The sequence below is a fragment of the Corticium candelabrum genome, chromosome 1, assembly GCF_963422355.1.
Source record: "Corticium candelabrum chromosome 1, ooCorCand1.1, whole genome shotgun sequence".
NCBI lineage: Eukaryota > Metazoa > Porifera > Homoscleromorpha > Homosclerophorida > Plakinidae > Corticium > Corticium candelabrum.
The window spans coordinates 8965932-8992525 of NC_085085.1; the positions used below are offsets into that span (position 1 = coordinate 8965932).

The 26594-nt window shown below is 39.2% G+C and overlaps 3 protein-coding genes and 1 long non-coding RNA gene across 8 annotated transcripts in view; 2 read left to right on the forward strand and 2 right to left on the reverse strand.

The window, feature by feature from the left end:
• The window catches only part of LOC134181841 (attractin-like), a 34608-nt gene extending 20444 nt beyond the window's left edge, over nt 1–14164 (reverse strand). For both annotated transcript variants that reach the window (XM_062649123.1, XM_062649117.1), the window contains exons 1-6: nt 13958–14164; nt 8149–8235; nt 6981–7094; nt 6506–6913; nt 5281–5637; nt 3911–4007 (exon numbers count right to left, since the gene is read on the reverse strand). In XM_062649123.1, coding sequence (XP_062505107.1) covers nt 3911–4007; nt 5281–5637; nt 6506–6913; nt 6981–7094; nt 8149–8235; nt 13958–14142 — 1248 coding nt within the window. In that variant the 5' untranslated portion in view covers nt 14143–14164. The remainder of the gene's footprint in view (nt 1–3910; nt 4008–5280; nt 5638–6505; nt 6914–6980; nt 7095–8148; nt 8236–13957) is intronic.
• On the forward strand, nt 10733–12291 carry LOC134181860 (uncharacterized). Its single transcript, XR_009970210.1, has 4 exons — nt 10733–10894; nt 10951–11934; nt 11995–12060; nt 12127–12291. It is a non-coding gene; the product is annotated as an uncharacterized LOC134181860 (long non-coding RNA).
• Nucleotides 14165–14212: 48 nt separating the features above from the next.
• On the forward strand, nt 14213–15401 carry LOC134180478 (adipose-secreted signaling protein-like). 2 transcript variants are annotated; one of them, XM_062647645.1, is made up of 3 exons: nt 14213–14529; nt 14692–15206; nt 15288–15401. In XM_062647645.1, the coding sequence occupies exons 1-2, from the start codon at nt 14523–14525 to the stop codon at nt 15162–15164; spliced, it is 480 nt and encodes a 159-aa protein (XP_062503629.1). In that variant the 5' UTR covers nt 14213–14522; the 3' UTR covers nt 15165–15206; nt 15288–15401. The 2 variants fall into 2 exon arrangements, with proteins under 2 accessions (XP_062503629.1, XP_062503623.1); XM_062647639.1 differs by lacking the exon at nt 15288–15401 and having other exon boundaries at nt 14692–15286.
• The window catches only part of LOC134180457 (protein RRP5 homolog), a 34265-nt gene continuing 22848 nt past the window's right edge, over nt 15178–26594 (reverse strand). For all 3 annotated transcript variants that reach the window (XM_062647620.1, XM_062647627.1, XM_062647613.1), the window contains 13 exons: nt 26338–26440; nt 24494–24686; nt 23177–23377; nt 22978–23091; nt 20576–20876; nt 20274–20315; nt 20116–20217; nt 19992–20060; nt 18693–18877; nt 17661–17829; nt 16832–16985; nt 16588–16753; nt 15178–15397 (listed from right to left, as the gene is read on the reverse strand). In XM_062647620.1, the coding sequence (XP_062503604.1) occupies nt 15232–15397; nt 16588–16753; nt 16832–16985; nt 17661–17829; nt 18693–18877; nt 19992–20060; nt 20116–20217; nt 20274–20315; nt 20576–20876; nt 22978–23091; nt 23177–23377; nt 24494–24686; nt 26338–26440 (1965 nt within the window). In that variant the 3' untranslated portion in view covers nt 15178–15231. The remainder of the gene's footprint in view (nt 15398–16587; nt 16754–16831; nt 16986–17660; nt 17830–18692; nt 18878–19991; nt 20061–20115; nt 20218–20273; nt 20316–20575; nt 20877–22977; nt 23092–23176; nt 23378–24493; nt 24687–26337; nt 26441–26594) is intronic.

Here is a 26594-nt window from a genome sequence, read left to right on the forward strand (position 1 = left end):
TGTACAACATAAAAAAGAAACACAGCTCTAAATTGGGCCACACAAGAGGTGATTGGCTGTTCATCCACTGTTTCTGGTTGCCACGTACAACATAACAAAGAAACACAGCTCTAAATTGGGCCACACAAGAGGTGAGGCATATTCCTGCAGCACAACAGACAAAAGCCACATTTACACGAGGTGTGCTAAATTGTGTCCCAGGCTCGACCTGGGTCTGTAGTCCCAGGCTCAGCCTTGTTTCCGTGTTCACACGTCCATAGCCATCATTGGCATCTCAGCTAGATGCACAGACTCAGAACTGCGAGTCAATCACATGGTCTGTAAACGATGGCAGGATGCAGAAACGTACTATGGACTGACAAAGAGGTGACGGCACTCGTTGGGATATGGGGAGATAAGAGCGTGTGGAAAGCAAATGAGATGAAGTTCACGATCTTTTTCGCCATGATTAACTGAATACAAGTGCTAGTCAATAATGGGCGGAGCTATATCATAACCGGGGCCCAACCTGGCATTCAAGTAAGCCGTGCTCGTGGCCCAGCTCGGCCCAAATAATTGTTGTGTAAATAGGGCTAAAGTCCGCCACATAGCCCGGCAGACTGGAGTTGGTTCAGCCTTATATGTTTAGCGTACGCTACTTGCCAAGTCTCGTGACTCTTACAAAGTCCTGTTTTATGGCTCATACCTGAAATTACAGTAGCACACTTCCGCTGTCATTCAGAACTATAGCTGACTTAGATCCTTGCAATCAGATATCTATCCCACATTTGACTGAGCTGTACAGCAATAAGACATGAAAACATTCGCCTATGTACAAATGTATTCACCATAAAGCTATGAAACTTGTAAACTTAACATTTACATGCTAATGGCATCCATTCCTAAGTCAAAATGTACCTCCTTGCTTTTCTAACATTTTTTACAAATATACAAATTAATGATAACCACTTTAATACAGTATGATATACCGTACTGACGCGATTAATACCCCACCCCATGGTTGGCTAGCATCAAAGGTAAACTAGGGAATGAGACTTTACTCAAAACCTGACACCCGGAGGTGTTAATTGGTGAAAGTAATTAACTTAACCAATTGACAAGTAATTAACCACTGACAAGCCATCCATTGCGGACGACTGCAGTCACAAGGTAAAATGAAGAATCTAATCATCTAACTCTGAGTCATTAAAATTAAAACCTTCAAACTCGGAATCTGATTCAGAGTCACTGAATAGCAAGCTTGCTGCCTCTTGTCTCGTCTCTGTTTCATCTAGTGGAAAGTGATCTAATAACTCATCATCCTGTGATACGTCCATAGCATTGGAGATTCCACAGCGAGAAATGATTTCACAATTGTATCTGGTAACATGGATGACCATGCTTCAGAAATCCAGTTGATTACTTGTTGCCGTGACAGATGCACCCTAGCTGTGCCTCTCAGGTTATCAAATGCCCATCGTTCCCACAAATGACGCATATTCGACTTAAATGGCTTATTGATTGAAACATCTAGTGGTTATGCGAGGCTAGTACACCCACCTGGAACATAGACGAGATCGGTTTTCTTATCTTCCGCATACTCTCTCACCTCTTCCGTTTTGTGCACTCTGTACTCATCTAGTACGAGAAGACATCGAACATCGCCTTCAGGATTACCCCACACCCTTCTAATCCAAAGGGCCGCTGTTTCTCTAGTCATCCAACCGCTCTTTGACGCAGTTACAAGGACATTAGCTGGAATCATCAAATGGCACCTCACTCGCGCACCGATTGCACCTGTTGGCTCCTTGAATATGACGAGTGCCGGCAGCTTGTGCCCACTAGCTGTAATTGTAAGAGCAACAGTGCAGCCTTTCTCCTGGTAACCGGTACCTCGTACTCTTATGGTCTTTTCACCACGAACATTGTTGGTAACGATAGTAACACTGTCGTAGCGAATCATTGTCTCATCCATGTTTGCCAAAGTATACGGAGTATAGTCATGTGTCTCACGCAACCGAATAATTTGTCGGTGAAATCCAAAAAGGTCATCTTGATAATGCTCCGGAATGGCTTGAGACTCATACGTTTTGCGCCATAGTCCTACGTTAAAGCGTTGCTTCCACCTGACAAGCCATCCATTGCTTGCTTTAAATCCTACAATGTTTAGTTCTGCAGCAACTTGCTTTGCTTCGTCTATCAGTGCGACGTTAGAAACTGCCAGGCCAAACTTTCGCCTCTCTTGCAAAAAGTCAAACACCCGGTCATCAAGCTGTACACTTAATGATTCACGTCCGTCATGCATCTTTCTTGCTTTCTTTCCTTTCGGAGTTGCTTCGCGTCGCTTTAGCTCCTCGTACTTTGCATTCCAGTCCCGCACACACTTCCTGTCAATGCTAAATTGGTTGGCAGTTTTTGACACCACCGAGCCATTGCCTTGATGCCATTCAACAACCCTGATCTTGTATTCAACAGTGAAGCTACGATATCTCTTGGGCATAGCTGCCTAGAACACGTTGCCAAATTCGTAGGCAATTAAAGAAGCTAGTATATATAGAAAGCGCTAATTAGCACCAATTAAAGAACAAAAAGGTGTGAGAATCTTAGGACCTAGACCAAAGGTGGGGATGGGACTTTACTCGAGGCCTGGGGTATTAATCGTGTCAGTACGGTGTGTATATATATATATATATATATATATATATATATATATAAGTTAAGGCCGGTTTATAATATCTACGTTGGCACCAATGGAACGTAACAAACATAGCAAACATTTCATTGTGAACTGGATTATCTTCGTCATGTCATGTCACGTTAATGAAACCAAATAGTAAGTTTGACCAATAGCCATTGCACAAGGAATCTCATGCATGGTTATGATAGGGCACACCAATTTGAAAAAATATGGAGGAGAAGCTACTTGAAGCTGTCAGAAGCTACCCTTGCTTGTGGCTAGTGCCTTCCCACACATACAAAGATATTATTGCCAAGAGCAATGCTTGAAAAGAGGTGTCTGCTATCGTGACGTACATTGCCTACATTGGAATACACTAAATTGTGAACAGGGCTTTGGAGCATGGCCCATGAGACAATACCACAAATATTCCCTGAGACTTGAGACGAATATTTGCGGTATTGGCGATTCTACCATGTTTTAAGTGTTTTGTTGCATGTTGCCTCTCTTGCATGCTGCCTCTTGCCACATTCTATTAACAAAAATTTCAAGCTATAAGGCACTGAATATGAATGATTTTCACTTTGGTGTTTAGGTGGGTGACTGCATACTCAGACAAAATCAACCTATGAAGTGAGGTGTTCTTGACTGTTGTGTCAACTCCCCAAGGGAAGAACAAAACACTGGCGAGTAGCCGTACCATTACCATTACAATACAGAGGTGTTGCTAGGTTTATCGGTCTGTTGCTATGTGTATTGGCTTGATATGCTCTAAAAATAATCCTAGCAATGGTATGAATACACTTGACAACATGCAACAAGGTGCCATAATATATTCTAATACCCTAAAAGAAAATTGTGCGAAAAAAAAAAGTCAGGCAATTTCAGGGGAACGTCACTATTACAAGTCCAACCCAACTAACTTGTGCAGGAAGAAATCCAACTCTATTAATATAATTGTGTGATAGCTTTGATCGCACAAATTCCCACCCCCACCCCACACAATTCTCTTCTTTCAGAGTACTTCAAGATATCAAAAAAATGCAACAAGAAACTTTCAAAGATAGCATAAGGCTGTCATAAATTTTCAAACAATAACAACTTTCATAACCAGATTTTGAGAACCATACGATCAAATTCAAAAGTAGATTCACTTTTGCACTACACACTAAGCATACTAAACAATTCCTTCTCTTGTCATAAATCTCATAAACAACAATTTATTAATCTGACTTCATTTTGCACTGTACTAACCTTATAGACAACCACAGAATGTCCATATCTTTGTACGGGCTCTGGGACTGTGCTGTTGTGTTCAACAGTAGACCAGTTTGAAAACTTGAAATCATATCTAAAAAGCAAACAGTAAATAATCCCATTCTATTACCATCCATTATACAATAGCTGCGCATATGTTAACAACAAACACAACACCAGAAATAGACACACTCAAGTACCACAATAGACAAAGACACTACATGAAAAACTACACATCCATTTCATACAGATGGCAAAGCATTCACAAAGATATAACAGATGCCTGATTGGTAATCCACGTGAGGTAAGGTTGAAAGTCATATTTTTTGCATGTATTATCGTACCTCCTTGACTCTCTCCCACCCCATAGTCCTTCAGCTTTGTCAAAGAACTAGAACTACGATTACATGTATATGACACGGTCTTGCTAGAAAATCTACCACAATAAGGTGTTAATTGCAGTAGTGTTTGATCAACTGTAATTACACACAAAGTGTAAACATTTTATGCAACTAAACTTGATGTTCACTGTGATACATAGTCACTAATAGGATAACGTCAAATAATCTGGCAATGAAATCCAACCAAAAAGTCTTTGTATTTGTACTCTTCTGAAGGTTGTTGTGAATCGTTGGTCTTGTGTCATATTCCAACACTGAAATGACATTCCATCAGCTAACACTAGCTGTAAACCCTACTAAGCAAACTCTCCAGTAACTCACCGTGCTTCATGGCTAGTCTGGAACAACTTTCTTTCAAACATTTGTTACCTCTTTCATTAATCTCGATAGAAATTGGTTCCTTTTCATTGTGCAGCTTACTAACTTCCTTCCATTTAAACTTGCATCATGTTCTGTTCATTGCACTTGCAATCCTATTCACAAATGCATTTCTCTTTAACGTCAAATTCCTTGGTCATCCTAACATTACAAAACACATTGATATCGGTGTTCTCTGTTGGCACACTTCTGTTCTACTAGAAATGATCAAATTGTCTCAAACACGATTCAGAAACAGAAGTTGGAACAACATGGGGACAATGTTTTGCTAATAGTTAATTCTAACATTGCAACTACAGTAAGTTCACTTTTGATGATAAGATAGTATCTTATGATACAAGATGTCATTAACTATAAGTGCCTCCACAATAAGCATCATCATCAATTGTAATGTAAATTACTGACTCTTTAGGCTAGTCACTTTCCTGGTGTAACTATCAGTTAGGTTGCTACAAAATGTCCTTCCTCCTAGCTAATCTCCATTCAATGTACCCCTCTCCTAGCAGATTGATATTACTGTGGCAAAATTGAAGTAATACAGTATGTACAAAACTGACATATTGAAATTAGCATGCTCTGCAAACTAACCTGATAAAATTCTCAAATCTCTCCGTTTCAAACGCATATCCTCCAAATATAAACATAGAGTCATCATAAACTACTGCTGAATGAGATGCTCTTGCAGTAACATCACTTAGTGACTGCTCAACTGCTTCCCAGTGTGCATCTGCACTGTTCACATCACAGTCAACTCCCGTAAAGCCGTCCTCACATACACATTTATTTGTTGTGTTGTCACAGAACCCATGATAACTGCAGTTTGTGTCACAAAGCTGCATAGATATTGAACAGTCCAATGCTGTCCAACCTGCTTCACAGCTACATAAGCCAATGTCATAGTCATACACCCCATTACCAGAGCAGTTTCTGTCATTATCCAGTATGCTAAAAACAAAACAACACTGTAACATGCTATCGTCAAAATGCAAAAACAAACACTGGAAGTAGTAAATAAACAGATACAGAACAATGCAAATTACCAGCCCATCCTATGACAAAACAAGTAGCTACTGTGACAACCCTTACTCCTAATGAACATGCAACAGATGTCAATACCCTCAATAGGTGGTAGGCAAGCTTGTTTGTTTAATAATTGTATTTCCTTCCTAATACCCATACAGAAAGTCTACCTTTGACTAGAAAACCTTATACTTCAAATTTCAAAATTTTAGTTGGGTCAGAAACATATAATAGATTTATCCTTTGCAACAGACTGTATACTACAAGAGCAAATCAAATTGTCGAGCTAAAACCAGTAAGTAATACAGAAACACCTACTTAACGGTTTCGTCTCAACTATCTGACACAAAACCCTCTTTTATACAGCAAATATCATATTAGGAGTAAATTGCAAATGCACAAATGTTTCCTCTAGAAATTATGGCAAAGGTGCAAACACCGTGCCCCAAAAGCATACAAAATAAATTCTAGTAAAATTTAGTCTTTTTGACAGCTACTGCGAACTGTATAATGGTATATCATAAGTTGAACAAAAGAAGCAAAATACAAGAAAACGGGAACAGCTCACATGTGCATTTCCACAGATGCACTCAATTAATCACATAGCCTAGTAGAACTCAGACTGTATGCTGATTCTAAGCAAACCATTTTACATTCGCATTCACGCTTCATGTAATTGCTTTGCACACACTTGTATACATTTTAGTAGTAAGTAAATATGCCAGCAAGGTCATAGTCTCCATTAAGTAATTCCAAGCTTTTCTCTATTTCTGATACCCACATCTACACTTACTGGTATGAAATGTTGAAGCCTTCAGCAACATATGCTGCATCACTAAAAAAGTATAAGAGAACAGCTCCTGAGCGAGCCACCAATTCCAATCCGCCATCATAATTCACAAGTGATGAAGAAGGAAGGACAACCGGAGTTGGCGTGACACTTTCATTTGCTGAAAAATTCTTGTAAGGCAGTCCAACTGTTGGATAAATCGTCTGTGTTGGAGTGGCTACAGTTGATGACATTTGAGAATTTTTAAGCATGAAATGAGGTGTAGAAGATGGTGACAGTGATGGTAAGAGTGATGGTGTAGCTGCTGCACTACTGTTCTTTGTTAGAGTTTCATTGTATGTGTTATTTGAAAAATCTGTTGATGTTGGTGTGATATCTGTAGCAGACAATAAATTTTCTTCCCAAGCACCACTGAAACACAAATCATGTAGCTAACAAGATTCCTTTCCTCCTACACTACCAAAGAGCAAACACATACCTAAGCACAGCCAACAATTGTGCTTCCACAGAATCACCATCAAAAACATAGAGATGATCCCACATACACTCAGTAGCAAAGTCATGAATTCGCAACACAATTGACACATTAGATCTGCAGTTAATTAAGCGAAACACAATAGTTTAGAGCTCATCCTACCCACAAGAACTAATCAACATAAAGTAAGGATCACAGCAATGAACACAGATATAGAAGCCACACAACACAAACACAATGATAAGTAACAAATTCCCTGGCTTATCATGAAATTATAATGTTCAATATTGATATGAAGAATTAAGACCATACATCTAGTACATCCCTCTTCCCTATATGCTCTTGATTAAGGAAGTTGAAAACCAACTCGCGAGATGACAATTGAAAAGTATACTAAACACGTGTGAAGTTATCTATAAAGAAAGTTGAAACCAACTCACAAGATGACATTTGAAAAGTATACTTTACACATGTGAAGTCTACAGCAGAGTGTTATATATTGATACACAGCATGAGCTGCATTGTAGAATTTTACGTTTGAGCATGTCTCCTATTTTGTCGATGTACGTTTATGCATACAATTAAAATTATCACACTGATAGTAGCCTGTAACCCAGATATCAAGTTCCGATTCACCTTTAGTAAGATCCTCTTCTTCAGAATTGGGTTCAGCATGCAACAACTCAACTTTTTACAAGTCAAAACTATGTCCAATGTCACAAAGAAAGAAAAGACTATCGACTAAAGCTACTACTTAATGAGCTAAAGAGGCAGATTGTCTCTCGTGCACATGTAGATGAGATCAGATGGTCCAAATGCAATCTCGTTATTAAGATCCACCTTGTGACAACATGCAAATGTGACATTCCTAACAACAAAGTATGAAAAGAGACCGCCCGACTTTGCCACTTTGTTTCAGAAGCTAGATAATTTATTGATGTCACTTCAAGATTTAAACTTATAAAGCAAAGCAAATCTTTCTAAAGGCCACAAAATTACTAAATTTGGACGACGAAAGTCATGTCTAAAAATAAGAGAAGTATCATATCCTAGAAGCAAACCAATCAGTGACTTCACAGAAAATAGCATACTTTGCAACAATCTGATTTCATTACACTATGTATCTCTACAGCACACAACTATCCACTGTTGTCCACACAATCGATCATACCTTTGAGTGTCAATAATCCACGTGCAGGACATCCACGCCTCATATTGCAATGGGCTGTCAGTAATATATCCACTCAGTTCTGTCAACCTGCAAGTGAAGAGGACAATACAGTTACAGTTCACACCACATTTAGATCTTTTGGAAGGAAGTGTGAAGACATCATGGTGCTAGTTTTTATCAGCTGATGCCAGACATTCCCTTGCTTTTAAAATAGGTTATGAAATTCTTTAGAACTCAATGATATTCCAGAATAACACCCAAGAAATGCGCATGAGTAAAACAATAAGCAAAAACAAAATTACTATTCGCAAGACCACCGTTGTTTGCAATACATCTTTGTAGATGGCTAGAATAATGCGTAGAATAGTTTGGATACCAGTAAGACCCTGCTCAAAATCAGCATCCAGCAGCACGAGTAATCTTGATTTATTCAGACAAACAGACAGACAGACAGACAGAAAGACAGACAGACAGAAAGCCAGCCAGCCAGTTAGCCAGCAAGACACACAGACTATAATTGAATGCAAATTGCAGAAAGACACTGGACACCGACGAATACCACCTCATTACTTGCAAGACAGGAGACGGTCCAGTTTGGTCACACAACTCAATGGACTCTGCTTGATCCAAACGTTTGAAACGTGTGTGATTTCCTCACATTATTGAGCCAAGAGATTGTTACAACAGCTCTCAATCCAGACCTGACATAGCTGTCATAATGCAACTGACTTCAACATTGAACTTGACATCTCTCTGGCACACCTATGGAGCACTTGCAGCCAACAACGAATGGATCAGCAGCGTAAAAAAAGAGAAGAAAAGAAGATAAAGAAGTACAGCATAGAAAGACACAGTGGTAGAAGTTATCCTTGCTTGATTCCCTTGGTTTTCAAACATTTTGGATGTTGGGGGAACAGTGGAGAGAAGTTTCTCCACCAGATCTCACTAAGATCACATGATGAAGATGGAAAGCTGAAGTCGATCAAATTTAAAACACACTGGCAGCGAATACTGAGTAGTGTTTTAGCTAAAAAGATTGACAGAATAGTTTGTAGTAATGAATCTGTAGAGGATAGCTACAAACATCAGATGGCTATTCGTTAGAGTTTTCCTTCTACGACCACTATGGTCATTTAACTTGAACTCTTAGCGACATACATAGCCTTTTCTGTATTAGCGTTGATGTTTCAATAAATGTTCTTTGACAAACAGACAGACAGACAGACAGACAGACAAACAGCCAGCCAGCCAGCCAGCCACAAGTTGGTTCCGGGTAGTCTGCATTGTTTTTAAGTGTTATATGTTTTTCCTAATTAGTGCTAGTGAACTCTTGTAGTTGTGAAACTTATATAGTTACCTGGGTAGCATTGTATTATAGATGTACAGTAGGATGTCACTTATCTGACCCCTTCTGTTCCCTGACCCGTTCATAACTCTAAATAATCAGGATAACTGACGCTTAAGTCTGCACTTTGTCCTGGGTTTTCACAATGTCACACGCAGTCGAGTTGGCAATTCCATAGTCTTCACCACTATACGAGGGTAGCTCCAGCCGTCTGAATATTTGGTGTAAATTTCTATTTTTCTTCTATAGAGACAACACTCGTTTTTGCTTCTTCTGCGGCTCTTGGGGCTTTTCAACATTGCCATAGCGAGGATGAGAACTAAACATGTACTCTGATGTTCATGTGCATTATCATTTTGTGCACACAAAACTAGAGTGAGTCCGAGGTACAGATTGTCTGGTAGACCGACGCGTTTGGTTAACTGATATTCGGATAAGTGACACCCTACTGTATGTTTGAAAATAGTAGATGTTACCTACTTGACAGAAAGACAGACCAGACAGACACAGTTCTATTTTCATGAATCTTGTACTAAGCCCATTCCCAAATAGAAGACTACATGGGAAATGCGATCAATAGATAAGGAATTGAAGAGCAGAGGTGGGCGTAGATAATTGCTGCTAGTGGAATAAACAGTTCCAAGATAGAAACGTTTAGCTATGAAATTACGTTCAAAGATTCAACCAATGCTTCAACTACATAAGCTTCCTAGCTACAGCTGTTTTACTTATCAATCCATAGTTCAAAGTATGTCCGTTTCAGCTTTCAAGTAGTGGGCATTATAGTAGTGACTTTTAAGTTATCTGACACCTGGTGTAAACGCAACAGTAGGGCAGCGCCAAGCAAGTGTCATACAGGAAGTTGCTAATTGTGTCCAAACAAAGAAGCAATCACCGTAGTCATTAACTGACCTGGAACCTCCTCCTTGTGAGCCATGTATTAATCTGGGAACTGTGCGCCCAACTGCGCGTAACTGCTCGCCCAACTGCGCGTAACTGCTCGCCCAACTGCGCGTAACTGCTCGCCCAACTGCACATAAATGTGCGCCTGTCTGCACGTAACTGCGCGTAATGCAGGCTGCAGGGACAGTTGAAGAGGATCGTCTCACCCAAGAAATTTTAGCTAAATTCTGCAAAGGAGACGATTTGACGCACTATGATACCCTACATCTATGTAAATGTGTAGTCATTTTGCAACAATTCATCAGTGCTTGCCTTCAGGACAAAACAAGTTGTATGGCAGATTACTGAGGAAGAATTGTTCAGGAACTGGTCGTTTGTATGATGGCTCCTTCATGAAACACAAAGCAGAACACAGAAAGACTATACCCACCACCTCAAGTTGCATGATAACCTGTTTGAGGACTATGCATTCTTTCCTAATTTTCCTCAGTGCAGAAGGTAGTTGTGTTGGCAGTTGTGTAGTGGGTCATTGGTAATGCTGTGTTTATGTTTAGTATTCCTAAATTTCAAGTTGATGTTTCCCAAGAATGTAAAACAACAATTTGCCACAAAAAGAAGATAGGACACCATTCTCTGTCTCCCGGCATATTAACTACATATTGCCCTCATGGAATATCATACGGGTTTGAAGTGTTGCAAAACGTTGAGTCACCAAGAACACCATTTCAAATGATGCTATTCAATTGTACAAACTCAGTATACATTGAAGGTGTCTCTCTTGAAAATTTCATGTGTACAACATTATAGCAGCACTTGACCTGTGTACTATCACAATCAACATGTCACAAGTCATAACATAGTAAAACCCAGAAAATCTATACAAACTGAAAGTATACATCATGTGAAAAAGTATACGTATTTTCTACTGTAGGTGCAACATATACCATACAATTCTATTCCCTACCAAACTGCCAACATAATCAAGTATTTCTTAGTGTTTCTAGGTTTCCTCAAGCTGACGATGGAGATGCTCAAATTTAGGAGCTAGTTGAGGGCAAGTGGTACAAACAAACTGAGGAAAGTCATCGTCTTCATGAACAGCAAGAGCCGTAGCTTCTTGCAGAAGAGTGTGGAGACGTGCGGTGGTGTGAAACAGACTAACTCTGTCCCTCCTGTCTTTCCTGAATTGTGTTCCACATATTCAGCAAACATCAGATGAAGGCTTCTTTGGCGTTCCAAAATTTGCCATAGCAGCTAGCTGCAGATGCGAAGGACAAAGAATAGAGCCTGAGGAATTGTCCCACGAGCTCTATTAGTATGTTGATGTTGGAATATGATTATCAAATTGGCTATTGTGGGTACGCCTATTTCTGAACTGGCTTTCTATAGAAGCGCACCCAGACGTTTCTTTCTTCCCGCCCACTTTTGCCCTTTCCCCACCTACTCTGTGCTTTATTTAGAAATGTCTGGGCTCCGAGGCTACCACGATATATTCTTTATAACAACGCTTGTAACTTACATGAGTATGTGCTGAACAGGTAATTAATTAATACATACAGACTAAGAAGATAAACATATTGTATTTGACTTGTTTTTAGAGAACCAAGGCTATTTCAAAATTCAGTAGTCCTTGTTGATCGGTTTCATTGGTTTAACCACTCAGGGTGAGCTTGATATAGATGAGCCATTGTGTGTCACTGTACAATATACTAAAGTAGTGTAATTTATAGTTGTTCAGATGGCTACTGTATTGACAGTTACAAGAACTAAGTTTTGGAGAGTCTGAACACAGCAGTCTTGAACAAGAACATTCAGGACTAATCCGCTTAAAAAGCCAACTTTCCTATATGAAACCTGCTAATTTTATTAGACATGTAGTTTGTTTTGTCATTAAAAAATAGAAGCAAAAAGTAATAGAGTTGTTCATCTTCTGTTTGATCTACTACAATTGAGTACATTTTGGTAAAATCAATACACAGTTCCCCCAAAATTAATGAAGCTCATCTTAGTTATTGCGCAGTTATGCGCAGATGGGTACGCAGATCCCAGATAAATAATTCTGTGAGCTTTCTAATGATGTTGGAATCAACTCGCTAGGATGTTCGCTTCTGGAGATACGGGTTTTCCTACGTATTCTCCTATTCGGGAATGGACTCTAGTACATAACTCAAGCTTATACTAAAAACTACTAATTGAAGTCGCGTTAACTTACGCCCTTGCTTCCACAGCTATGAGCCTTCTGAAAACCAGAAAAGAAATATTGTCTAAACTATGAATTTAGACGCATTTTCCTTCTAAGAATCCTACTTGTAAAATCTATGTAAAAACGTACAAAGAAAATGTTGTTTCATGTGACCACAAAGTTCATAACACTGCGAAATAGTCTGTAGTCATCAAAGTCATCACACACAGAACATAAATATCGCTCATGGTTACACTGTGTTAGGTTCCCCTTATAAATGTGGCAAGCCACCAAATAGCCTCGAACTTCCAGACCAGAGAGCACACGAAGCGCGAACTCGACAAACCCTGGCATTTGCAAACATGAAACACTGTTTGGCTAAAACTCTTTCATAAATGTTTCACTGATCTGATTGGGTGGCTTGTTCATTGTCTCTGAATGCAATGTACAACAAATTACAAATACTGCTCAGTGATTGCACAAAACTTTAAGAGTGTGGCACATTCCTGAGCATGATCACCATAGCGGGCCAGCCAGCCAGCCAGCTAGCCAGCCAGCCAGCCAGCTAGCCAGCCAGCCAACCAGTCCACACGAGCAGTGTAACTTTTTGCATTAGATATTGTCTGCTACTTTGCACATATAATTTAGAGTCCAATCAGACAGAACTATGAGATTTCTGTGTTAGCTGCTTATAGTTATACGTTATAATATAAACGCCAGCCAGCCAGCTAGCGATCCACACAGACAGACAGACAGAAAAGCTGTCGTATGACAAGTAGGAAGAGCAAGCATCGTAGAGTTTCTAGACTTTTGGAGGAAACGATTTTCTGTTCAATTACATAAGTGTAACGCTCAAGTTATATAGAAGAAACTTGTACGTTGTGTGGTGAGTTTGAGAAGACCTGACTCTCTTTGCACCCAATTTTTTCCTCCTTAGCGTGTGGTATGCTGTAATGTTAGCTTTCAATGAACATTAGTCTAGCTGTATCATTGTCTAGAGTTCTTTGGAGAAATGTATCATAGTTTGACGTAAGAAATAAATATGGCAGACAGCCAGCAAGCAAACTACGTGCTACTGGGATGGTCTCTCACATGGTGACATTTACACGTATTTACAATCCTTGCCATCATTATCTGGTAGGTAAGCCAACTCATGTCAGAGGTTTATGACCCGCCCGACAACAAAAACAACAAACTTATTTCCTCACAACACTTGCATACACAACATACTAAACCTAGACATTGCAGTTGCCCGCACGACATGACATTTCCCATGAAGACTGTTCTAACGTCTAGAATATTGTTGCTCAACAAGAGGTAACATCGCTCAACTTTACCGCCTAAAAACGCTGTCTACCACAGAAACATAGTTTACTAACCTTACTCTTCCCCCACATTGGTTACAGAGACTTCCCCTCCAGCCAGCATCGCAGACACACGTTGTATTCTCATGACATCGTCCCCTGTAACAAGTTTGTTGTAACGAGCCACAGTTAGATACAGCACACGTCATCCACGACAAGATTAGGCATGCCGACAAGGTTAAAGAACAGCAGCCCGTCATACAAATGGCAAAGAAAACGAAACGACAAATTTTATACGGGTCGTTATAGACTTCCCGGATGCCACGCCTTCGTTATGTCATCGCATCCGTAAAGGATATATCGATATTTTGTAGACACGACATCATGCGCTGCCATCTTGTGAGTATTTAGTATCTACTTTCTGGTCCACGACATAGTCTCGAGGGTACAGCCAGATTCCCCTACGTGGCAAAGTACCGGCCGGCCAGAAACATTTGCCACTCAAACAAACCGCCTACTCTCGCATTCTTTAATCAGAGGTCTGCATGTTAGGTTCAATGCCTTGACATAAGCATGCGCAAACAAGTTCAGAACTCCGGGGTAACCACCACCGCACCGGAAGTGGGAAGTATTCGGTGACATGGCAGGTAAGACTTTATTCATTTCTCTACACCTTTACTCATGATCATACTGCGTTCAGTTAGGCCTAAACGTTGCTGTAGTCATTTCCAGTATCATGCACACATTGATCAGTGAGGGTGCTGTAGCTTCGAATTCGCTGATTGATTTGCTGTTTCAATTTCTTTTAGTTTCACGAGTTCGCTTCGCCAGTGATGTCGAGTTGGAAGGAAACTCAGTACGCGCAGAAGGTCCTGAATCAAGTTCAGTGCTAACACCGACCTCAGATTATCACATCAACCTCGGCCTTCTTTCTTTCAAACACATTTACGAAGCTTGTTTTGATATCGAACACAACCTAGGCGTTCAACTCGATTTGACTCAAGTTATTCCAAGCCTATACTTGACCATCTTACAAGCCACGCCCACTACTACTGGTCATAATGTCTGCATCAAAGTCAAAGCTTCAAGAGACGGACCATTCAAAGAGTATTTCGTCTTGAGAAGCTCCGAAGACTCCAAACGAACACTGAAAGTTATGGTAACTGCGAAAGTGCTGGGCAAACACAAGGGCACGCCGCTATTGAAGACTGGAGTGAGATGCATTGATACAGAGCCAGATGATGATGATGCTACCACTGACTGGCAGGGATTTGATGATTAGTTGTACGCTGTAGTAGTGCATTATAAAGTCTATTTTGCACAGGTAATCTAAGTATTATATTTCATCACTAAGTTTGTGATATCTTAGATTCGACATAATCTATTGCTTTCTGCTTCACTGCAGTTACACTGTCTTCATCACCATGCTTTTGTTCAAATTCCAAGTATCGCTTGAAGAAAAACTTCATTTTCTTTGTAGAAAGGGTTAGACAGATGACACGTTCAAGTAGATCTCTATAATATCAATGTGAAAATGTAAATATATTTACATTATTTAATTAATCCCCATATCTTTATCTGTTTATCCATTTCAAATCCAACTTATGATGTAATAGTAAATAGCCACCTACGTTGTTCTTTAAATAAACAACCATCTATGCGACCCTCCCATCCCCTTCCTCCCCTTCATCCCCTTCCTCACCTCCCTCCCTTCTTTCCTCCCTCCCTTCTCTCCTCCCTCCCTTCTCTCCTCCCTCCCTTCTCTCCTCCCTCCCTTCTCTCCTCCCTCCCTTCTCTCCTCCCTCCCTTCTCTCCTCCCCCCTTATCTCCTCCCTCCCTTATCTCCTCCCTCCCTTATCTCCTCCCTCCCTTATCTCCTCCCTCTTTTATCTTCTCCCTCCCTTCTTCTTTGGTCGTTGATTATTTATTGTTTATGTACACTTTCCTTTTTTGTCATTTGCATGATCATTTACTTTGTCTGCCTGTTTAGCCTGCCAACTTATCATCTGACACTGACAGAACAACATAGTGAAACCGTGATAAGTTTGGATCACAGGCAAGCTGTCTCACCAGGCAGTATAAGTACATAGTAAAGCATCCGGCCTGCATACATATTAGCATCATTTGTGCAATACCATATATTAAATCACAGAACCATATTTCTGCCTGCCTGCCTGTTTGTGTACTGTGCAGTTGTTGCCACTTATTAAGCATTCTACATTTAGGTTTGGTTCAAGCAATAAAGACAAACATGCTCTTCCAAGATGGCGTAAAAGTCTGTTGATGAAATGCTTTCTCATTAAAATGGGAACAAAGATGGCATCCAAATGCGAAGTTAGAATAAGAAAAACAAAATGTGACAATTTGAAACTTCAGGAATCACAAGAAAGGACTATACCAATTAGCAGTGTCACAAAAAAATCAAAGAAAACACGATGTCAGCAACAACATTTCAAGGAGTGACAACACTGCAGCTGTTGAACGTAAAAATTAGAAAGTACTAGTAGTATTGGCAGACAATGCAACAATCGCACATGTCACAATTGCACATGTAACAATCGCACATGTAGCAATTCACATGTGCTCACAAGTACACCAGCAGCAATGTCAGCGCAACCTAAGATTTCATAAAGTCTTAACACCCTGAAGTCGATATAGATTAGCACACATTCAACAATAAATTAATCCATAACACTCATACTCACCTGACTTCTTGTGGTTCTCCAACTCTCAGCGCCATATCAATATAAACAGACCAAAGATCCACTCGCTTTGGATAGTTACTTAACACACTCTCAAACACTGTCCTCCCACGTTCAGGTTCACCAAACTTAAACTCCAGTTGAGCAAATTTCACGATAACATCAATATCTAAACAAGACTTTACTTAGTGAAGTACAACACATCACCAATAAAAGGCATATCACATGTTTTATATAAAGTACTTACGTTCCTTTTTTGGTAGCACTTTCAGACTCCTCTGCAGAAGCTTCCTTGCAGCTTCTATTTGCCCTTGCTTCATTCTGAAAAGGCCAAACTTCACCCAAACATCTTTGTTTGCACTGAAACGTTTTGTCATCTGACTGTACAGCTGCTCCACACACTGTAATACAAATGGCAATTGCTATATGTCTACAACATCACTGGTACAGTACATATCAAGTTTGTTGGTCTGTCTCAAGAAGTATTTGACTGACTAGTCTGTCAACTCTGTCTAAAGCAAAGCTTGTTGATTTTAGCAAAAAGAGTGTCAGAAACACCCTGCAACATGCACTGAAGTATTTACATGTGAAGCTTCCAACTAATGTAATCTGTACAAACACACACTGCAATCCACACAACACAGTTGAGTGATGGTTGGATAGTAACCAACTAGAAAGCATACTACAAAAATCAAGTCCTTACTTGGTTGTTAGGGCAACGTTGTGATTAGATAAAACATACAGTTGAGTATTTCCACCGTCAGTCTACGAGTCGATCAGTCACATATATAGTCTGCACATTTCTTATACTGTACCAATATGATACAGTAAGATTGATGATGGTTGTCGATGTGTTCATTGTTTTATGCCATTTACATCTCCAACAATTTCGAAACCATCACATGTTTCACCTAATGTACGTACATACAGCTACCTTACTTGTGTCTCATCAAATGATGTTTAGGTCTTTAGGTACAAAGCAGTCTATCCATAGTAGTCACGAGAGTTCATAAAATATGCTAATATTATTAAACAATGCTCTAAAAGCACAACAATTAGAAATTACATTTTCTCACATCAAATTTCCTAGACTGGATGTAGATGTTGATCAGCTTAAAAAATATGACAACAGGTTCATTTTGCTGCAGTGCCTCTTCAAATACTTTCAAAAGCGATTCCTCTGTTCCATACAAGTTTTCCAAGTTCATGAAAGCAGTCCAAACATTCAGCTTTTCTTTCTCTTCTCTGGAAGCGCATGAAGTAGAAAAACATAACCAACACAAAAATAAATATGTACAAGAACCATAGCAAAGCAGGAAGTCTACAATGAATATTCAGGTTTAAGAAACAGAAACAATAGTAAAGAGCACAAAATTACAGCAAGTCAATTATTCATTATTGAATATTACTACGTACAAAAAACAAATAGCTATACAATTTAGTCTGCTCTGAAAGAGCTAAGCCTTAGATTTCTCAGGATGGGGAGGAAGCTTATCAATAGGTCTGGTCTAATAAGTGCTAAGAGATGTGGTTAAAATGTAATCTAACGAGGATTAAAGCTGCAGGCAATCACGTGATTAACTTAATCTAATGCACTCTAAAACATAGCTGACCAGGAAACTGAAAGAGTATAATACTACAAAACTTGCAGCATAAGCAGTAAAACGTGCAGTCAGACTTTGATCTAATGTAGCCAGACCCTGCCCATGCTTACTGCCAAGTCTGACAGTGTTGGATTGGCCATGGCCGAAGTGGCCGAAGTGGTTCCCTGGTAGACTCAAGCCAGTCTCTCCCCGCTTCAGAGTGACAATCCGGGGAAAAGAGGGGTGGAAAGAGACTGGCTCAAGTCTAGTTCCCCAGCTATGCTTCTCTTCTCTGCCTACGTTAAACCACAACTTCAATTACCACAGCTGCATCTCCACAACAGTCCAAATAGCAACAATTATTAACTATACTGTACACTCTAATTCAAACAAACCTTCAAGTGCACACCCACACCCACACACACCCACACACCCACACACACACCCACACACACACACACACACACACACACACACACACACACACACACACACACACGTGCACAGAACAAGCACACAAACCACCTGAATGACATTGTCTTGAGAGCTCTCTCAGCTACTCCCCTGGCCTTGTCAATCTCTGTCAAATGAAGATAATATGCCATGTATTGTAGCCATAACACTGAGCTGTTAGGACTTGACAACAATAGTCTATCAAAATCATCAGGAGTCTCTGGTATGACGCCATGTTGAAGTAAAGATTGTTCAGTCTACAGGAAATAAAACAAGTCACATGACAAGTCAGCGATACTTTAGCAACATGTAGTAAAGCCTGGTTCAGAATATGACGCCAACGCTCAGCTGAGCATCAAACTTCAAAGAAACCGCCTCAACATCGGTGGCATCCTTTGATGTTGACATCAATGTCGACGCTGGAATAGGATTCATTTCTATTACTTACGTCGACGTTGACATCGACATCAATATTGTCAACTAGGATTACCCTGAAGCTTACTAATGATTTTTGCTCCAAAACACAATACCACTGATTTTTACAGCAACAGCAAGGAACAGCTGCTAATTAACACCAACAACATGATCACATTGCCTGGCATGCTATTAACACCAGTGATAAGGATGAGCACATGTGCTGCATTCCAATTACCAGGTCATTGACCTGGCTACACCAGTATTACTGTAACCCTCCTCAAGTAACAATATACTAATGAATAGACATATGCTGCTAGCCTCTGTGCACATGACACACACACACACACACACACACACACACACACACACACACACACACACACACACACACACACACACACATACACACACGCATAATCCAGAAAAGACGAGCAATGAGCAGCCCCTAAAACAGCACCACTGAGTGTTAGGATGCATTTTGTTTGTCTGTTCTGTTGTTCCCAAATACAAGGTGTCAAAGAGTGGTAAAAGAGTTTGATCATATGCAGCTGCATCAGCAGAGTGCAGAAGAGTTGCATCAAAAATGCTCATAGAACAGTTCTTGAAAGAGTTTGGGCATGCACAGTATTGGCAGCAGAATGAATAGACAAAAATAGTTGCAGAGCAGTTTGCTGTTGTATAACAACAGAAAGTGAACACACAGAAGCCTTAACCTGCTGTGCAATTGCAATAAATGGCACTGTTATCAAACGCGAAAGCTTGAGTTCTTTTCTTCTGCCTCTTCTGTGCTATGGCCAAACGATGCAAAGAGGTCTCATAACTCTTCTAAACTTATAAGTAGGGGTAAAACAAACGGAAGAGTTGTGTGACTCTCAAGTCTCTCCTGAAAGAACAGTAGAGGCAAAAGAAATGCATCCCTAAATGACAGCATTCCCCTTACAACAAACATAATACCTGATAAACTTTCTTTTCATCTTGCCTTTTGTCAGCCCTTTTTTGCCGCTTTGTTTTTTTTCTGCCAGTCTACAACAACTAGAACATTCTACCAAGATACACAACAGAGTAGAGACAATCTGACCTCTTGTACTTCTTCAACTTCCTCATCACTGCTCTCCATTGCTTTGCTGAGAGGTGTTGCAGTTGTTGAAGATTTTTCACTCCAGTCAAATTCACTGGAGAGCTATAAGAATGTCACAAGTAAATGCATAACATCAAAGAAATCGTTACAAATGTCACCTTTAATCTAGGCTTGTCAGACGCAAATGAAAGGCCATGTTCCTGCAAACAGTTATTGTTTCATAAAAGTGAATAAACAAACCACATAATTGCAACTAACAAGACAGAAAACAAAAAGAAACCAGAAACATAGAAAACCAGAAAATGTTGACAAATAGAAAAATTAACAGGCATACAAAGAACAGATAAAACATATGTACAGAAAGACCAAAACAAAAAATTCAAGCAAGCAGGTGAACCAAGTGGAAAACCGACAAGCAATTCAATATAATCAGCATGTTTCAACAAATAATTAACCATACCGATTTAACAACATCAGTATCATTGTCTGAACTCCAGTCACCTTCATCTTCACTCTCCTTTTCACTTGCCATTACAACCGCATGGTGACTCATGATCTTACTCATTTCATCATCTCCAGTTTCATTCCCACTGTCTCCATAACCAGAAAGTTTTGGTTTCTTCTTTCTAACAAGTACGTCTGTGTCTGACAGTTTCCGCTTCCGTTTAAGTGCTCGTTCTTTACGATGCTTTGCAGCTGCTACAGGATCAACGTCTGACAAACGCAATGAGACATCAACTTGGCCAGACTGTTCATCTATACTACAAGTAAACAGAAACATGAGTGCAAGTACACACATTTAATACCAATGTAGTTTAAGTAAGAACACTTGTCTAAATGCCAACCTCATAACCTGCCTCATTGCAGTCCGTCAGCCAAGGCTTGGTTTTGCGGAGGCGAGGCTAGAATTTAATTTTATATTACGGGAGCTTTCCGACTTTCTAGGCGTGGTTGTGTTTGGAAATCTACTGGTAAGGACACTAGGATGAAGATCACTGTCTGTAGAAGATGTGCACGTAAAGAACAACACATTGGCTAAGTCTTATCCACTAAAACTGATGATAGACTGGCGTATTTGCGACTAATCACGTGGTAGCGTCTCGCTAGTTTTTGAGCACATTGCCGTCCATCTCTTGGCGTTTTTTCACCAACAACCTAGTAAATTGTAAAGAGGGAATGTGATCATGTTTTACTGCATTCTAAAATCTGGTCTGCATCCACAAACATGGGAGGTTTCTGACCCCAAACTTGACACACTGTGCAGTAATGGGAGTAAGAATCATCACGTAGAAACCACGGTTCTGCGCCTCAGCAGTCTTATAATGTGGAATATCGCTACTCTGTTGAGATTTCTTTGCGCTGAGTGCGGTTTTCAACGAGTTACGGTATTCCTTTACTTCTTTGTAATATGAGTTCTTAGTGTTCTCTTGTTCTGTTCTTCTGTAACTCTATCAAATTGATTTTCGAGTTTGCTGATAGTTGTAAGTGTTTTGCTAATAAAAGGAGTCACAACTAGCCAAGGGGATTGATGTTAAAGGGGTGTAGAGACTGAACTGTTTGTTCATGCATTTTAACTTAATACCTACTCTGCATATATGCACATAGCTAATAGGGGGAAGAGAAAAAGTGGAGAAACTGTTCATCCTGGAAGAGATTGCCAGTCTTGTGCTAGATGTGGCACCACCGCAGAGATCCAGAAAACTGAAAGAAGAGATGAAACAGTGGGTCTGCTCTTGAAATCAAATCAACCCAAAGTCTTGCTTGTGTCACAAATATGAACAATAATCACTCATAGTATTAATTATTATGAAAATATCACTATGACACGACCATAAATTCATCAGAGAGACTCTTACTAGAGGAATAGTGAGTAAGTGTACTACAAGTATATGCAAATGACATCAATTTTCCAATAATATTAAATAAAGGAATGTTAACTGCAGTTTATTATTAATAGATACAGTTATTAAATTAATTGATTAGTTGACTAATTGTTGCACAGTCACTAGATACTGTACTAGACACGTTCAGTAGTCTAATTTGTTGCTGTGATATAGACATGCGATGTGCATTACATCAGACAATTCTTTTCAAGACAGATCAACATTTAATTAGCCAGAAGCTAAACAGTAGAATACGCTAGCAAGTAGTTTGACAAGTTGCACAGTGTATAGTAGCCTTACATTTGCAGTCACTGCTGATTCTTGCATTAGCATCTTCGGTAATGCAAGGTGATTACAACAAGTGGCATTGGTAGATATGAGCACTTGGCCGTCTCAAAGAATCTAGTAACTAAGTTTTCTGACAACACCGTACGATGATAGCGCGGTAGACAAGCTTCTAGTGAGAAAGGCGTCTAGTGGTGTGTCGACTCAACGGTGTTGCAGTGCGTAGTTGAGTTGCCACTTCCGGCTTAGCATGGCATTCACCATGCAACTTTCCTCTTCCTAAACAAGATCTCAAATCGTGCTGTTGACTTCGCAGGTGTTCAAACAACGAGCCCGTATGTCATACTATGTAATACATGTCTTCCGGGACCGCCGAAGAGTCTTAAATCTTATGTATTGCAATAAAATGCCTATTTCGTCGTGGTGGAGCACGTGGAGCTATATGCGGGGGTGTGGACCGGCGCGCTAGAAAATAAAAGTGAGGTCCTACGGGACGTTGGCTGACAGACTGATTGCCTGTTTGACAGTGTGGCAAAAAATTCAATCAATAAAGTAATCGTCATTATGCAATTGGCACACGTGCTCACACATGCAAACAAACAAACAAACAAACAAACAAACAAACGTGCAAACTAAAACATTAACCAACTGATTAAAACATAACCAAGTGTATAAAAGAGGTACAACCATTTACCTTAACACTTTCATCTTGACAACTTGACCAATCTGGAAGTGTGTGTCCCAGTTCTTGAAGTAACCATCAAACAAGTTTGTGATTTTAGCACGTGCTGTTAGATGCCTTGAATATCTATCCAGTCACACACACAATAATTTAGAATTGACTGTTCCAAACTTTTTGATTGCAGAAAAAGTGTGTTTTTACAATTGCTTACCGAATAAAAACTCCACCTCTTTGAGCTACAGAGACAACAAAGCCTCGTATGATATCTCCTTCAGTAATGTCTTCCAGTGACTGGATCTCTCTATCAGTGACCTCAGGTAATTTAGATGGATCAACACCTTCAGCTGATTGCACATGTGATTGTCGCAGAGACAAGTCAATGTGATCAAGATTTACGTTCAACACAACATACCTAACAAAAATACAACAACTCCAATTCTAAAAAGATGGCAAAAGACATAAACTAATTGTTTGTTAATTGCAATTTAGAGAAATTACAGTTTGCCAAATACAGTTATGTTGAGTGACCTGTGTGAGGTAAGTTCTGATAAGTATAATTAATACTGTTCTCCCTCTATAGCTCTATGTAATGTGGTTGCTACTGTCATTCTTCCTTGCACTATCTTGCAGCATATCTAGTAATTTCTCTATTTAATATTACTATGAGAATTATGTAAGATAAACATGTCATCTGGGAAAGAATACTGTTGCTTTGGGCAGGTCAGCAATACCCCAATTTGTGGCTGTTATATTGTTGGCAACATCAACCAGCCAAGCCTATCACTGCCAAAGCGAAACTTAAATGTTTCTGCTTTATGGTGTGCTACTGTACATGTAGAATTCAATATAGACAATCTATTTCTACTTGCTTCCAAGATTGACACACTTAACTGTGCACTTTACATTGCTGTAGTGCCACATTATCATAACAACTGCTCATCAGTAAATCAATTTGGAAACACAGTTCAAAGTCTGACCTAACGAAATCTTAAAATTAGAAATGTTATAAAACTCATCTCATGATCTAAATTTAAAAATGCAAGTTAACACGACATGGGTAAACAAAGCTTCAGAAGAGAGAACTATGTTCTTGAAGATGCGCTTCTCAACAATAATTATTCTATCAATAGCACACGTGGTACTCCTCTATCTTGAAAGCACGAGTTTAAATAGTTACTGTTGATATGCCCTTCAAAGCAAATGATTGTTGCACCACAAATAAAATTGCACTAGTTTCACTAACAACTCAGATCATATACACAAACTACCTCTCATCATAGTAATGCTTATTATCGCTATATTAGTTTGGCATTCAAGCAAGCAAATATACACAAACTAGCCATGCAAATATGCACAAACTAATCTAAAACTTGGTGTTGATAAGTCAAATGGCTGATTATCATTTAGTCTGTGTTACTACAAGAGTAAACTAAGTTGAACATTATATTCTAGGTGGAATAAAGAAATTGCTGTCAAAAAAGTTGATGCAGAACTACTGCAGTGATCGTAGCAGCCTCTGATAAGTTACCTGACTAGTGCATTTTCTTGAATAGTTGTAATAGATATCAATCTGTAGTCATCTCCAATATCAGTAAGAGCTACTAGTCCTAGTTTTCTCCCAGGAAGTTGAACATGCAGTCCTTTACTGGCAATGTGCTTGACAACACGCCCAATACCAACACTTCCAACTTCCGTCAGGTGTTTGATTTCCTCCAGTGAACCTACAAAAGATAAACACTATAAAAATTTAGCTGCAACATGTTCAAAAGCATGTCACAAAAGGGCTGAAAATTCACTAATTGTGACAGTAAATTTCAGACACTATAACACAAGTAACCCCAACATATACAAAATGTATGGGCACCAATGCTGTGCAATGCAAGACAAGCTCATCATACATGTATATGCTTCGCTTCTAAAAATTCGATATCAAACTACACAATGTAGATGCATTAGAATAAAACTATTGATAAATTAAAGTGAAACAACATCTGTTAAACTTCTTAAGTCATATTTTCATGTATATAAAATAATCACCTGCTGACAGTAGAAACTACAGCTACAGTTAGTCTGATTGCAAATAAAGTTTATCCAAACATTCATCGGCCGAAACATCAATTATCTAAATGCTCAGACTGGCAAATCACGTGGCTCGCATTAGTGCACCTGCCACTGTATGAGCTACTCCTACTGCTATGCCACGTACGTCTGTATAAGTCACGTGTGTAAGCAAACCAACACACAGTACACTAGTTTGATCAACATGGCGTAGCCACTACATGAAACCTTTAGTCTACACATAAGAAATAACTTTATTTTTCTCTTCACAATTATATGCATACTGTATGAAAAATTGTTGTTTTGCTTATGATTATATGTACATTTTGAAATTATGAACACATAACTCCCAATCAGTTGAGGTAATCAACTTTTACTGTAAATAATAACGACACTGCTAACTTGGACCTGTTTTGTGAAGTATGGTTAATATTCTGTTGATTCTTTTTAACAAACATACTAAGGTAGCGATTTTGAAGCTGTCTGGTTCTATATACACTAAAGAATAATCAAACTCTGTTCAGTCTATTTACTGTGACATCATGTTGTTTCTTAAACACATGAATATATACAGCAGATTTCTCTTTTTGTTAGAAATAGATTTCGAGGACAAAGTTTTGGTACCTTATTATTCTCTCATTTTATAAGATGTTGAACATTGACTATGCAAAACGTGATAGTTGAGTGCTAGGACACAAATGAAATACACTCAATATATGCTGCCATTTGGATAGTTTTTATTTGTAATTTAAAAAACATCTATAAAAGTTGGCAATAATTCATTCTCAAATTCCAGTGTGATAGGTTCAAAAAATTACCAAATTCCAGTCTAAATGTGGTTAAAAACAAATAGTAATCACTCACAAATACCAATCCCTTAATAAAATGCTACCCTAATGTACACTTTATTAAGATATAACAATGCAGCTAATGAAACAGTATACAGTAGAGCACCACTTATCCCAACAGCTTGGAAAAGGAGAGTATCATGACAAGCAATTTGTCTGGACAACCATATCACCACAAGTGGCTCTCATTACATGTGCACCATACAGATAACCACAATTATTACAGCAACTGGGATAGATGTGTCCATTATCAGCCCTATTTACTTATGCAAGAAGTCACTAATATTTGTCTGTAAAATGACATTGATTCTGTGATTTTGATTTCACACTACACTGTACTAATTTTATGCCACATGATGACCATGTGACAGAATGAGCTGTCTGAATATCACACCAGCACGTTTGGATCAGTGGAGCTTTACTGTAGTTGTTTTTGTCACATAAAACGACCAAATAAAGAGAATACCAATCAGTGACAACTCCACAAATTTTTTTGAGATCATCGTTTCTAGCACGGAAAAACTCAAACATTGACCGGGACAGAAGTGCCTTCTGAGCTTCTTCGCTACCTGTACAAAAATAAAGAAACATTTTATTTGTAACGAGATCAAAACTACGGTACTCTAGCCATAACATAGATGTCAGTAGCAAGGCATTACTAACATAATCTAAAATATGCAATTAATGTATGTACTATCTTAGAGGCCGTCCATAATTGTCGAC